Source organism: Tubulanus polymorphus, chromosome 5 (genome assembly GCF_964204645.1).
Source record: "Tubulanus polymorphus chromosome 5, tnTubPoly1.2, whole genome shotgun sequence".
NCBI classification, from domain to species: Eukaryota; Metazoa; Nemertea; class Palaeonemertea; order Tubulaniformes; family Tubulanidae; genus Tubulanus; species Tubulanus polymorphus.
The window spans coordinates 14,045,808-14,061,435 of record NC_134029.1 but is presented as its reverse complement, the minus strand read 5'-3'; the positions used below and the strand labels follow the sequence as shown (position 1 = coordinate 14,061,435).

General features: G+C 40.0%; 1 protein-coding gene across 5 annotated transcripts in view; it reads right to left on the bottom strand.

Moving 5' to 3' along the window:
- LOC141905831 (uncharacterized) overlaps positions 1-15,628 on the bottom strand; it is a 270,857-nt gene that overhangs the window by 247,987 nt on the left and 7,242 nt on the right. For all 5 annotated transcript variants that reach the window (XM_074794884.1, XM_074794885.1, XM_074794888.1 and 2 more), the window contains exons 3-4: positions 2,065-2,164; positions 1,077-1,264 (exon numbers count right to left, since the gene is read on the bottom strand). In XM_074794884.1, the coding sequence (XP_074650985.1) occupies positions 1,077-1,264; positions 2,065-2,164 (288 nt within the window). The remainder of the gene's footprint in view (positions 1-1,076; positions 1,265-2,064; positions 2,165-15,628) is intronic.

Genomic DNA, 15,628 nt, shown 5'->3' with positions numbered 1-15,628 from the left:
CTTGACGGACCTTATAGTTTGCTGCTTAGTATTCTCAGGTCACAAGAAATTACAATTTATTACAAATTCTATCGAAATGAATACACAGCGCTCATCTTCTGCTACGATTATTCAGCCTATTTTCATGTCAAACGTGCACACGTTACAGCATCACCCTTAGTAGTGTACTGTACGAGCTTGTGTGTGTGTGGTGTAGCACTCCGCATGCACGTGGAGGCCCGTGAATATTCGCTGACACCTCAATGTCAATCAAAACAACCACCGGGTATTACAATGAAACAATACCTGTGGCGGATTTGTGAAATAATTACATCCTCACCAGCAATGAGCATTTGAAATTCGCACGTATACGGCATCTAGTCCAATGAAACGTACGCCATTCTATGGCTTTCCCATAATTATTTTAGTAGCGCCGGAATTCACCGTATATCCCAAAAACAGCCAATCCCATTCGCTCGTAGAGACGACACCCCCAAATTGAGGTGATTGCAATTTTATACGCGAGAGCTAAGATTTTTCCCACCAAAAAAAGTTTTTCGTAGAATTTTTAGTCAGTTGACCATGTCATCGACGGGAGGTTCGCCATGTCTTCAATCGCATCGATTATACTACATGTCATTTAAGCCGAGAACCAATGAAACAAATGCTCACATAAAAAAATATACTGCGATTTTACATGAATTGGCTCAATGCCAACATCATATCGCTGACAAAGGTAAACCAAAAATTATCTCGTATGCCACCTAGGGGCTTCCGTACCTACAAGATACATCAAAAGACGATATAATCACTACAATAAGGCATGATTAAAACCAACAAAAAAAGTTTAAAAACATAATTCACGAAAGATTATAATCAAAATGACATGGCGTACGCTAGCAAGAAACCTAAAAATGCAGTTATTTGATTCCAATCTTTATGAAATTCAGTCAAAATTTTCAAATTTAAACACCCTCACATAACTCATGGGAAACACTTGATTAGTTAAAACCTGTGAGCTGAATCCCGATGTTTACTGTAGTAGGTTTATATGATATATCGTTCTTTACCTAACTAGATGATTTGAAATCAATTACCTCAATTCCGAGTTGCTCATTATCCTGGTTGAGTAGGTGAATCTTCTTATTCAGATCATTTCTCTCTATCTCAAACTCCTGACGTAACTTTTTTCTTAAACTGGAGAGTTCTGAGGAATGATCTTCAAGTAACTGATCAAGATGTTGTTGTAAGTTTACAACAAGATCCTCTAACTCCTGGAGTCGCGCTGAAAAATACATTCTTAACTCAGAAAAGCAGGTCCACTCATCAGATTAAGTTTACTCATGGACTATGAAACAAAGGGACGTAAATTGATAATACTGCTTTTGATCACAGCTATAGCATCTGTGCAACAGGTTTCTGCACTTTGTCATTCTCGACATCACCTGTCCGTGCCGCTAATTACATTCTAAAGCATGTGCAGCTCATGAGCTACATGCGGTCTATAGTAATATACACTCAATGACAGTCAATTAGACTTAATTTCACGTGAACTTTACAGTAAGAACATTTGGAGAGACAACAATACAACGTAAGCTGATTTTATTAAAATTTTAAGTTTGAAGGGATTTGGGATTGAGATACTTGTTACATTCAATCTTTTTAGTTTAGTATGTATAGAAACTTTATTGTCAAAGAAAAAGGTCTTCTTTCCACAATCCGTACGGGACATAATGAACGTAGGTAAAAATGTCCCGGGAAATAATGCCCCTAGGAAAAATGCCCTGAAAAATATGTCCCCGAAAAAATGTCCCAGGGAGATAATGTCCCCTGAAAAAAATGTCCCATGAAGTAGAACCAGAAAACATCTTTCTATATGGTCCTGTTAGCAACAAGTTCGATCAAAGACATTTAAATGAATTCTCTATCTGTTCACAACGAACAGTAGGCCTAAGGCAGTTCAACAGTTCAAAATTAACAATAGTTACGATTGAGACTAAAATAGCAAACTAAAGAATTCAACACTAGGCGGCAACATGTGAGGACAGAGGCAACAGGATTTTACTATTTCCGAAAGAAACGTACTCGTAGCTCGGTTGTATTTTTCTTTCAACAGTTTGTTCTCATTCGTTAAACTTGAATTCTCATGTTTCAATTTTCGGAGATGTTCATGGTCTGTAATATCCTGAAAGTGAATGCACATGTGTTCATAAAACATTATCTGTCATTTATTACGTACTTGATTTTCCACAAGTATGACACTATGAATTAAATCCAGGCGCCTAATGTCATGATTGCCATCCTCCAAGAAAGGAGAATAATATATTAAGTACAACAAGGATGGAAAAAATAAATAGGATTTTTCCAATATCAGCAATAATGAACTTTATCATTCCCACTGTAACAAAAGGAATGTGAAAACAAAAATCAAGATGGATCAATCATGAAATATCTTATCATCAGTTAACCCATTAGCACTCAGGAATTGCACTATGTAGGGTCATCCAAGCTAAATTCCAAGTTCATCACGCTAATGAATGGCACATTTGCTGTTAATTTCCATACATTACAAGTTAGTGTTATTTTGTAGTAAATAGTCAAGGCTTTCTTATGATGTAAGATTTGATGAGGTGGGCAACCAAAATCGTGTCCTTTTGGACCCCGCGAAATTCATCCAAACAAACTTGGATTTGAAGTGAGCGATCAGCGGTGTCATGTTAAAACTCGAAATTGAAATAGGAGGATGTTGATTTCTGTTTGGTATTTCAAGGACTTGGGTGTCTAGTTTATCTTAAGCTATTGGGTTTGAATCGCACTAAAACCGTTTTCATGCAGCATACGAAAAAAGTGCCAGGGCAGATTCGGGCGTCTCGAGGAGTAATAGGCAGGGCGGATACAGGCAGGTCTAGTGCTAATGGGTTAATACATTATTTCCAGTCATGTGAAACATTTTACAGGCAATTTTGACATGTTTAATGTGAAAAACTTACCTTGAAACGATAGAAAAGAAAGAACTTATCAGAAATAACTTAAAATCACAAACTTAAAAGTTAAATTTGTATACACATCAGTATGATACAAAGCCCACCACTGGCAAGGCTGCTAGCCAACACTACAACATTATGAGAGAAGCTGCCTGGACTTAACCCTCTAGACGTATCGGCCCCACTCCGAGCGGTTGCGCCACCGCGCGGGATTTACGCGAAGCAGCAAACACAAACATGGCCAATCTCTCAATTTTCAATGATAGAAATCGTGTGTACATTTCAATTATTTCGGCTGTTAGGGATTTAAGGCACAATATAAGTTGATGATGTGATATGGCGATGTTAATTAATGATAATTCCACAGTGAAGCTAGTCACGAACGGTGTCGATTGAGTGTACAGCTGCCAAAAACACTGAAATGTTCGTAGTTGCGTAACTATTTGCAGTGAATTGCAGACGAAACATGAAGCCTTAACGGCCGTTTAAAAAAAGATTATACCAACCGCAATTGTAAAATAAAAATGAGAAAGAACCTAAGTTAAAATTCTGGGCATTTCTAAAATGTTATTTCTAATTTTTAGTCAGTGCCGAACGTATAGTTTTCCAACAATAATGAGGGGTGGTAGGTAGTCATGCAATTCAAGTCATCATTTATTACACGTTACTTCCGTGTTGTTGAAAATCTCGCGAGTCCTGGACCAAACCCCAATGAACAATGTGATCTGTGTGCTGGCCACAAATGCACACAGATCACACTACACTACCCATTACACACTCCAGTACCCACAGCTTTCATATATCCATCCAAATATTTAGAGTGTCTTTCTTCCTGGATCCCAAAGTTGCACGAGTGCAACACATAAAATATAACCTCCTTAGGATACCTAAATGACAAAACATAACCTTTTTGAAACCTTTGCTGCTCACAAGCAACACTTCTAGTTTACTTATGGATTGATAAATGGAGATGGCATTTTTATGGATTGTATGACCATCCAAGATGTCGGTGGTTTGAGAAGGTGTGAAATTTTGGAGGTAAGTTAAGATTCAAATTGGGGAAGTTACTAATATTCGATGTCAATTATTTACTATGGTTGAAAAAGTACATATATTAAATGATAGGATAACAACACAAGAATAAGAAAAAAAATATTTGAATTTTTGGGGGTCGTGCATTCCCTTGAAACCCATTGTTGTGTTGGTGCAACAATTTGAATATCTAGGTCAAATACCAAATTTGACTATGGATATGATTTCTGGTATCTCTGTGGTTAAATTCAATTAGTGAAATGATTTTCATTCAAAGAATCAGGAGGGCTAAAGTCCGTTCGCTCTCAAACGAGCCACGATGGCCCCCAATCAAGGTCATTCCAATTTTGTATGCAAGAGCTAAGAATTTTCCCACCAAAAACAGTTTACAGACAATTTTAACGAAGCGACAGAGGTTTGGCATGTCTTCAATCGCATCAATAATATGTCTTTTAGGCTGAGAACAATGAACCAATTGCTCACATAAAGAAACGTACCACGATTACACATTATTGGCTCAATGCCAACTCCACTATCACGAACAAAGGTAAACCAACTAGTGAATGCTCTTCTTTTGATTCTGATCAACCAGGTAAAAAAACCTTAAAAAGGGACATTTAGACCACAAAATTACAAAGGAATACCGATAACTTTAACTGATGATTTTACTAGAGAAATATATAAAGAAGAATTTGGACTAAACGCAGTGAATGTATAAGCTGAAAAACCATATAAACCTGATATGGATAAAGCGGATTCTGCCATTTGTGTATTATGGCTCAATGTGTAAAATAAAGTTCCCTTCAGTATTCGCATTCCTATACATAGGAACTAACAGTCAGAGGTTTCCAATGGACTGTTCTTTTCGTAGCTCATAATTTATCTTTGTCTCTTAAAACTATAAAAAAATCCGGATTGATACACCTTATTACGCTCAAACCTGAGGGGTTCTGCGACCTATTTGTGTATATATGCTGTTGATACACATGATGTTCTCTTCGCAATTGCAGTGAACTTTCAAATTAGTTCCATAAATTGTTGATAAGAAATTGGAGCTAATCTGGTTGCAGGTTCCTAGAAGACTAGGCACTTGCAGCAACAGGAAATTTTGTCAATTTATACTGAACATTTTTTACAAAAAGGGCATTAAGAAAAGCAAAACAAGAGGCCCATAGGCTTTGACGCATTGGTAGATTATACCGTGGTAAGGTATTAAGTGGTTAATGTTTTACATCTGCCGGAAAATGTTCTATGACGATGTTGATAGGGAGGACCCAAGACTTAAGAATTGAATGAATTTCATTTTTCTGTGCCGAACAATTTAGCCTTCGCTATTTGTATTGTTAAACCTCATTAACCCTTGCAGTGCTGACTAGTTAATACCCTAAAGTGCTGGAGACAATTCAAAATTTTTGAAAAATTTGGCCCTAGTGTGTTAAATAACGAGAATACCACTATAGTGCGTCTACACGGTGGCGCGGTATATCGTTAGTTACTAATATTTCACTATGTTTGACAGGTGCTGCCATCTTTCAAGAGAGATAATTACTAATTAAATCAATACACCGCAGTGCGGTGTACTAGCAAAATCCATCACTGGTTTATACACCGCACTGCGGTGTAGACGCACTGTAAGGGTTAATGTAATTTTGTTAAAGACAAAACTAGTTCTGATGTTTTCCATCATGTCCCAGCCAAGAGATTTATATCAATCAAGATTTGTATACAAAAACCCATTTAATACAACAATTTCGGCACTTTCGCCTACACATTCGTATTCAACGTACAACTGCAAGGGTAATCCCGACTGACTGGTTTTTTTGCATGAACTGTTAGGCCCTATTGCTGAATAAAGAAAACAAAAACAAAACAATTTTTCTGAATGCAAAATACTCTGATGCATGATAGGTAGATACACCGGACAAACATATGCATCAAAATGTCGCACAGAGAGCGATGTTGGCGTTGGTGTCACTGAGGCAGGCTGATGATTGCTTGTTTGTCTTTTTGTTTGTTTACGTCGTTTGGACCTTGGTTTTTAATCCTAGATTGGATTGTTCATTTAAGCTCACGACGGGACCGCTTTTGAAGTGTTGTCCGCACACTGTAAGCAGCCAGCAGGACTCTAACCCACTAGTCACTTAGCACTGATAGTGTATGCAACAGCATCACGCCTTATCTCACTGAGCTACCGAGGGCACTCAATTCAATTCCAAAAAACTACAGTAGCGGCAAATAACCATCGCGATATTGCAATTTATGACAAACAACGTGTAAATTTAATCACTGTTGTGGTGTTCAACACATGGAAATGATAAGCTATTTTTCCCGGCGCGCATTGTAGTGGGCTTGATTACATACAAGCGCCATCTATCGTTGTAATAGGTCAATTGTAATAAAATTGTATTGATGTTGAGTACTTCCGGGTACATGGCGTGCGTGGTCGACGCTTTCGATAATAAAGTTGGTACGATGTCTGGTCGTCGTGTGTTGTAGTTGTTCTTTGTCTGTCGCTGTCATCGGAGGACATCGGTCACGCTGAGAAGGACCTCTACAAAATTGGCGCCCAACGTGGTAATTATCGAAGTGGACATGGTTTTTTTTTGCGTTTTCGAAACGACCAGCCCAGTCGCACGTGGACTGGTTACGCCTTTCGTTAACAATGCTCCTTTAATCGTTGGTTCGTTTTAACGGTGACATTTGTCGTGATTTGATGGTTTTACCCTTATAATCGTCGGTTCGTTTTAATGGTGATGTTTTAACGATTACTCCTTTAATCGTTGGTTCGTTTTAACGGTGACATCTGTCGTGATTTGATGGTTATACCCTTATAATCGTCGGTTCGTTTTAACGGTGATGTTTTAACGATTACTCCTTTAATCGTTGGTTCGTTTTAACGGTGACATTTGTCGTGATTTGATGGTTATACCCTTATAATCGTCGGTTCGTTTTAACGGTGATGTTTTAATGATTACCCCTTTAATCGTTGGTTCGTTTTAACGGTTACATTTGTCGTGATTTGATGGTTATTCCCTTATAATCGTCGGTTCGTTTTAACGGTGATGTTTTAACGATTACTCCTTTAATCGTTGGTTCGTTTTAACGGTGACATTTGTCGTGATTTGATGGCTATACCCTTATAATCGTCGGTTCGTTTTAACGGTGATGTTTTAACGATTACTCCTTTAATCGTTGGTTCGTTTTAACGGTGACATTAGTCGTGATTTGATGGTTATACCCTTATAATCGTCGGTTCGTTTTAACGGTGATGTTTTAATGATTACTCCTTTAATCGTTGTTTCGTTTTAACGGTGACATTTGTCGTGATTTGATGGTTATACCCTTATAATCGTCGGTTCGTTTTAATGATTACCCCTTTAATCGTTGTTTCGTTCGGTTGGTGACATCAGCGTCGTTGAAGATGTCACGGAAGGAAGAAGTTGCTTCCGGATTGCGTCGTTACACGAACGACTATCTCACAACCCTTTGTGAGGTGAACCATTTGGATCTCGGTGTCGTGAAAACGAAGGAAGAGAAGATCGATGCGTTGTCAGACTTAAGTGCGATGAGGGAACCGACCCCTCCTATTACACCGTCGTCGTCTCTCCTTGACACCGAGAAGATCTTCAAAGGACTACTTGAACATTTTTCGGCGTCTCGTCGCGAGGATAATGAAGCGTTGTTGGAGACTGTACAGAAGCTGGTATCTAATAGTCGAAGCCAGCCACCGGATTCTCCTGCTATAATTAAAGAGATGACTAAACTGTCTGAGAACGATGACATACATCACTGGTTCCGTATATTTGAGAATTTGGCGAATAGATACAGAATTGCCTCGAGCGATTTAACGAGCGTGTTGGAACCGTATCTGACCGGTCCGGCGCAGCGGGCGTATTTTTCGTTAAGCGATGCTGATAGAAAGGTCGACAAAACTGTGAAGGATGCGATATTTGTCAGATATCGACTGACACCATCCGCGTATCGTCCGAAGTTCCGTAGAGAAACGAAAAGTCACTCCGAAACGTTCGTAGATTTCGTTGCGCGATTGGAAGAATATGCCAGATATTGGTTGACGCCGTCAGATTCGCTACTGGAAAATTCGGAATATGTCAGAATTCAGGATAGACTTGTTTCCGACCAGTTTTTGTCCAATCTTCGAGATGAAACTCTTCGAATGAAACTTTCACAGCGAGATGAATTGAGTGCGCGTGAACTTGCTATGTTCGCTGACGATTACGCGACTCAAAAGAAATTACTTCGCGAGGAGAAGGAAATTGAAGGGAAAAGGTTCGATTCGAAATTCGAACACAAACCGTCGAGAGATCGAGATCGTCAGGGTAGCTGGGAGAAACAACCTAGCGTTTCTCATCGTTACAACGATGCGTGCTACAACTGCGGTGAATTAGGGCACAAACGTCGTGATTGCCCGAAACGTAGTGATCGAAATCGTCACGAACCGAATCGTCGTGATGAAACAGTTCGCAAAGAGGTAAAATTTGTTACCGTTGGAGGGTATCGTCCGTCGTCCTTAAGAGCGAACGCGCGTGAATTTGTTCCGGACAAGTCGTTTTCCGATCCAGGGCCATTAATCGAACTTCAAGTTAATACTTCGTCAATGCATGGTTTGGTGGATTCGGGTGCTTCGGTAACGTAAGTAACCGAAGATTTGTGTAAAAAACTGTGCGTAAAGCCAGTGAAACGTAACGAAACCATTCTGCAATGGTTTAAAGGTTCCACCTTCTCGCCGTCGGGTGTCGTCATGCTCGACATTGGTTGCTGTGGCCTGACGCTGAGTGTGGAATGTGTCGTCGTGGAGTCGATGTCAACTCCGGTTTTGATTGGCAGAGACTTTATCTACAGAGCTGGATTGACGGTGGACGTGATGCTGAGCCGTTTACCGACGTTGAATGCCACGAGGCCGTTGAAGCGATATTGAGCGAATTTCCTGACGTTATTAGCTATTCTCTGGGTAGAACTCGTGTCTTACAACACGAGATCGTTTTGGACGACAACGCCCCGGTCAGGCAGAAACCGTATAATCTGTCTCCTGCGAAACGTCGAGCAGCGGAAGAACAGATTCCGGAAATGTTACGCAGCGGCGTAATTGAAGAATCTAAATCACCATGGCGGAGTCCGATCGTTATGGTTCCGAAACCTAACGGAAAATTTCGTATGTGCGTCGACTACCAAAAATTAAATGCAAAAACTAAATCGGATGCTAATCCGATGAAAAAGCTCGACGATATTCTTTTGCGTTTGCACGGTGCCCGGGTTTTCTCAAAGCTTGACATGAAGCCTGGATTTTGGCAGGTGCCATTACGGAAAGAAGACAGAGAGTTAACCGCTTTCTCCTTGGGGGAGAAACTGTATCAATTCAAGGTATTACCTTTTGGTGTAAAAAATGGACCTGCCACCTTCCAGCGCCTCATGGAAAAGGTTTTGAGAAAGCACGGGTGCCTCGGAAAATTTTGCGAGGTCGAATTTGACGACATCATTATTTATTCCCTCACATGGGAGGAGCACTTTGAGCATTTAAGAATAGTGTTACAATGTATGAGAGAGGCAGGTCTTACTGCAAGTCTAGAAAAGAGTAGATTTTTTGTGACCGATACAGTGTATGTAGGTCACGGGGTATCTGAAATCGGTATTTCCGCTGGGCCGGAAAAGGTTCAGGCTATCGTGGACTATCCTGCTACTACGAATCGTCGACAGTTAGATCGTTTCCTTGGAATGGTGGGTTGGTTTTCCAAATTTATTCCAAATTGCTCCACCATAGCTGAACCGCTTTTTCAGTTACGTAGAAAGGAAATTAGTTGGTGTTGGTCAACTGAATGCGAAGGTGCATTTCTCAGGCTTAAGGACCTTATCTGCTCCGCCCCTTGCTTAACTCATCCGGATCCGGATGCTGATTTTGAATTACATACTGATGCGAGTGGGGTGGGTCTGGGTGCGTCTCTGAACCAGGTTCAAGATGGAGTCCTTAAGCCAATCGGTTTTAGTAGTAGAACATTAAATGTTGCCGAGCGCAACTATAGTACGACAGAAAGAGAAATATTAGCGGTCGTTTGGGCCTTAGAAAAGTGGCGACCCCTAGTTGAAGGGCGACACATTACTGTTGTAACTGACCATCAGGCGTTGACGTGGATTTTCACTACAAAGACTAATTTATCGTCCCGGCTTTATTGTTGGGTACTGCGTGTTCAGGATTTCGATTTTTCGAAATAAGGTATAGAAAAGGAAAACTCCACGTCGTGCCTGATGCGTTAAGTAGGGATCCTAGGTTCGATCCGGTTTTGTCGGTTGGTGTTATTAATGTAGAATTCGGTGATGATATTTGTCAGGACAATAATTGTATTAAACCTACCGGTGATTTGATAGATTGGATCCAGTGCGATGTTTGTAAATATTGGTATCATGATGTTTGTGTGGGAATCGATCCAGAGGAGGCCGAGAATTTAGATTTTAATTGCAAGAATTGTCTTCTCGAGAAACGAGATGCTGATCCTCTGGATCGGGTCCCACTTCCTATTATTGATCTTCCAATTCCTGGAATGGATCAGTTAGTCCAGCTACAACTGGATGATCCTTTTTTGGGCTCGGTCATAAAGTATTTGCAAGATGGTGAGGGCGACCATGCATCTCCTAAGCTGAAGAATTTTTCCAAAAACTGTGTTTTTGAGCAATATCTTTATAGAATAACGGAGTCAGGTAGATAAGTTGTAGTACCTGATATTTTGAGGTATCATGTAGTGAGGGAGATATATGATTGCCCCACGGCTGGTCATTTCGGTAGAAAAAAGACAATGTTGAGAGTTCTCAAGTTTTTCTATTGGATCGGTGTAGGAAAAGATATACGTAATTATGTCAGAGGCTGCGAGGTTTGTCAAAAAATTAAGCCTCAGTATAGAAAACCTGCTGGGTCTATGGAGTCTGTAGTTTCAAACTCGCCCTGGGAATTGGTGGCGGCTGATCTCGTCGGTCCCTTGCCTGAGTCATATTCAGGTCATAAATATATTTTAGTTGTACGAGATCATTTCTCTAAGTGGGTCGAGTTTTTCCCTTTAAAAAGAGCAACTGGGAAAGAAGTAGCCATATGTCTCGTGAGGGATGTGTTTACCAGGTTCGGTCCACCATCACGGTTGTTAACTGACAACGGTTCCCAGTTTGTTTCGAAGTTTTTGAAGGCTACGTGTAGTCATTGGGGAGTATCGTAGCGGCAAATAACCATCGCGATATTGCAATTTATGACAAACAACGTGTAAATTTAATCACTGTTGTGGTGTTCAACACATGGAAATGATAAGCTATTTTTCCCGGCGCGCATTGTAGTGGGCTTGATTACATACAAGCGCCATCTATCGTTGTAATAGGTCAATTGTAATAAAATTGTATTGATGTTGAGTACTTCCGGGTACATGGCGTGCGTGGTCGACGCTTTCGATAATAAAGTTGGTACGATGTCTGGTCATCGTGTGTTGTAGTTGTTCTTTGTCTGTCGCTGTCATCGGAGGACATCGGTCATGCTGAGAAGGACCTCTACAGCATTACAAAGTTAATCTATCTGCAGAGTGTGTAAGGGGCTGCTATCACCTCGTGAGTGCGCAGGAGGAGGGCAGGGCATCTTAAAGTGAAAACTTATCTTAGACTATAGCCAAACCGCTGGAATTTTACAACAAATTGTCAGTCAACTGATTGATGAGACAACATGGTTATTCTTGGCGTACTTAACAATGATATTTTCCTCCAATGAACAACTCAAATTGAATAAAATAATCTTTATTGGTGATATCGTATCATGGATGGGTGGTACTGTTTACCGCATGATGTTTCGTGTCACCATGAAATGGTTATAAGTATAGTAAAGGCGTTTCTGCGCGATAACATAGCTTACCTATACGGGTTTCAGTCAGGAGTAGGTCAACCATTCCACTGCTCTAGAAATACAGTACAGTCTAGAAGTAACATAACTCATAACGTGTCCGGCGTTCATCGGAGATCGTAGAGTTTTCGTTTTGCGTTTTTGAAAAAACGAAATAGAAACGTGAATCAAACTAGTTACTACTGCGGTTCAAGTTCAACACGACTGGCGCACGCACATCGAATGCACGAACGTCTTAATAGCAGCTCCCTTTGTTTTGTGTGCAACTTCTTGCATTTGGCTGACTACATGGTAAAATACACGCATAAAATACATTATAAACGCCTAATAAGAGCGTTTGAAGTTTCATTGCACCCATAAGTGTGCAGGGAAACGCGTAATTCTGAAATGGATATTCATCCCTAGGGCGAGTCGAACGTGGTCGCAACTAAACGAAAACAAATTACAGAAAACGGTTTGAACGATATAAAACTAAACGCGAACGAAAAAGGAGTTAAGTTTCTTCTAGGCTGTACCGCATGTATTCTGCCGCTGAGAATTAATCCCAATTAATCTCATTGCTTCTGATAAGAGGAATAACAGTTATCTTTAAAGACTATGATACTGGGGTCAAATAAATGTATGTTTTTCTATTCAAAAGAGGCCATTCCCCATTCTTTACTGCCACTATCAATGCGGACATATCACTACGCGATTGCTTAACCCTACTCTCATCTACCACATAACTAATGAGAAAAATGCGATAGAATAACGTTTGGGCTAATTAATCAGAAATCCGCCAACGCTATCTTGTAGGGAATAATTGAAACATTATTTTGAGTCATATTTAGCTATGTCTAATGTTTTACGGAAACAGATTTACAATTTGAAGTTACTATGAAAATTAGAAGAGTCAGCGCTTTTTTCGACTACGACTTTCGATCCATTTTACTAGCATTGGCATGACGTCATAGACGTCAACAAATGCTAAATGTGTAGAAAGTGCTGATCATAGCGAAAAACAATGGCTACCAGTCATGCATTTTGAATCTAATCAGGCAAGCTTTTGGGCTGTCGATAAGTCTAGGGTAGATAGCTGCATAAACCCAATACAAAGACATTATTGAAGCGCTTTCAAAACTTCCCAAAATAACTGGATTCTGTCTACAGACTGAGAAACAAATGGACGAAAGTGACTTAAGTCAGAAGTGGGCTAAAACAAGGATGTGGCTACACCTATTTCTAGCCAGGATTAGTAAACATTATAGGCTGTTAACGTCGTTCTTCATGTCGGCCCCTGGTGGCAATAATTTGAATTGAATCAAACCAATTTTAAATACGGCTTTGGCCGAAGAGATATTCTACTTGTGTACCAAGTTTGAAATGAATCGGTCACCAATTGCAGCCTTTATGCTGTTGCTCTATGCTCATGTCGGCCCCTGGTGGCAAAAATTTGAATCGAATCAACCCAATATCAAATGGGATTCTGGCCCAAGTGATATCCTACTTGCGTACCAAGTTTGAAATAAAGCGGTTTGCAATTGCGGCCTCTAGGCTGTTAACGTCGTTTTACATGTCGGCCCCCTGGTGGCAATAATTTGAATCCAATTGAACCAATTTTAAAGAGGGTTCTGGCCAAAATGATATCCTACTTGTGTACCAGGTTAGAAATGATTCGGTCAACAATTGCGGCCTTTAGGCTGTTAACTTCGTTTTACATGTCGGCCCCCTGGTAGTCATAATTTGAATCCAATTGAACCAATTTTAAAGAGGGTTCTGGCCAAAATGATATCCTACTTGTGTACCAGGTTAGAAATGAATCGCTCGACAATTGTGGCCTCTAGGCTGTTAACGTCATTTTTCATGTTGGCCCCTGGTGGCCATAATTTAAATCATATCGACGCCATTTTAAACAGGGTTTTGGCCAAAATTATATCCTACTTGTGTACCAGGTTAGAAATGAATCGGTCGACAATTGCGGCCTCTAGGCTGTTAACGTCGTTTTTCACGTCGGCCCTCTGGTGGCCATAATTTGAATTGAATTGGCTCAATTTTAAATGGGGTTCTGGCCACAGTAGTGATAACCTACTTGTGTACCAAGTTTAAAAACATTCGGTCAACAATTGCGGCCTCTAGGCTGTCAACGTCACTTGCGGCGGCGGCGGCGGCGTACTCAGACAGTGGTAAATCTATATGCCCCTCTCAACTAAAGTTGAGCCGGGGACATAAAAATGTTTTTCACAATATCAAAAAATATTCAAATAAAATTCATATGATGTCACATATCAGAGGGTGGCTGAATATTTCCAATGTATGACCGCGGAAGCTAAAATACCGGTACAGTAATAAATCGGCGTATTAGATCGTTTTAAATCCTGGTACAATATTCAGACCTCGACCTATACCTATAGTTTACTGCTTAGTATTTTCAGGTCATAAGAAATAACAATTCATTACAAATTCTATCAAACAGAGAACACAGCGCTCATCTTCTGCTATGATTATAAAGCCTATTTTCGTGTCAAACGTGCACGCGCCAAGCAGCATACAGTATCATATAGTAGTGTATACTGTACGAGCTTGTGTGTTTGTGTGTGCAACAGTCAGATGATTAGCACTACGCGCCCACGTGGGGGCCTAGTGTAAGTGAATGTTCGCTTATACTACAATGTCAATCAAAAAATTCACCGGGTATTAAAATGAAACAATACCTTAGGCGAATATGTAAAATAATTACATTCTCACCAGCAATGAGCATTTGAAATTCGCACATATTCGGCACCTAGTTCAATTAAACTTTCGCCGTTCTATGGCTATCCCATAATCATATTAGTAGCGCCGGAATTCCCCGTATATCCCAAAAACAGCCATCACATAAGTTTGTAGAGAGGACACCCCCCAATCGAGGTCATTGCAGTTTTTTACGCAAGAGCTAAGAATTTTCTCGCCAAAAACAGTTTTTCGTAGAATTTTAACAAAGTTGTCTATGTCATCGACGGAGGTTTGCCATGTCTTCAATCACATCGATTATACGTCGTTTAAGCCGAGAACCAATGAAACAAATGCTCACATGAAAAAAACCTAACACGATTTTACATGAATTGGCTCAATGCCAACTTCATATAGCTGACAAAGGTAAACCAACAACCTGAAAATATAATGTATAATGAAAGGACTGGAAACTGTGAGCGTCTGTCAGAGGTGACGTAAGTTGCTAACAATATCAGTGAGCAGGTGCTGAAATTTACAGTAATGGCTAAAATAAAATTCGCACCAGTGGCATATTTCATATTTGTGAAAAAATCATATTTGACAATAAACTTTAAACAATATTCTATTCAGAATATTGGCATATACCTTTTAATTGATCATCGATTACATCTCACCTTCCCAAACCTCAAACTAAGTTTTGTGAAAATCCATCAAGAATTGTAGGCAGCCAACAAGAAATTCAAGACTGCCCCACCCCCAGAGGGCCTGTCAAAAAAATGTAGCCATGGGTCAGCTGAGTGGCAGGAAGTGTGGTTCTGGTGATGTATATTTAAAGGAATACGATTTGTCAATCATGCGATAATTTGCAACCAAGAAAAGAAACATAATTTCAAAAGTATAATCAATTTCAATGCATTTAAATCCAACTCAACTAAAACCATACCTCACATCAACTAAAACCATACCTCACATACGTTTTCATCATGCAATGAATGTGTTAGTTTATCAATAATTGCAGATTGGACGGGTGCAGATATAGTCAACTCAGATTCTGTGTTCAGCT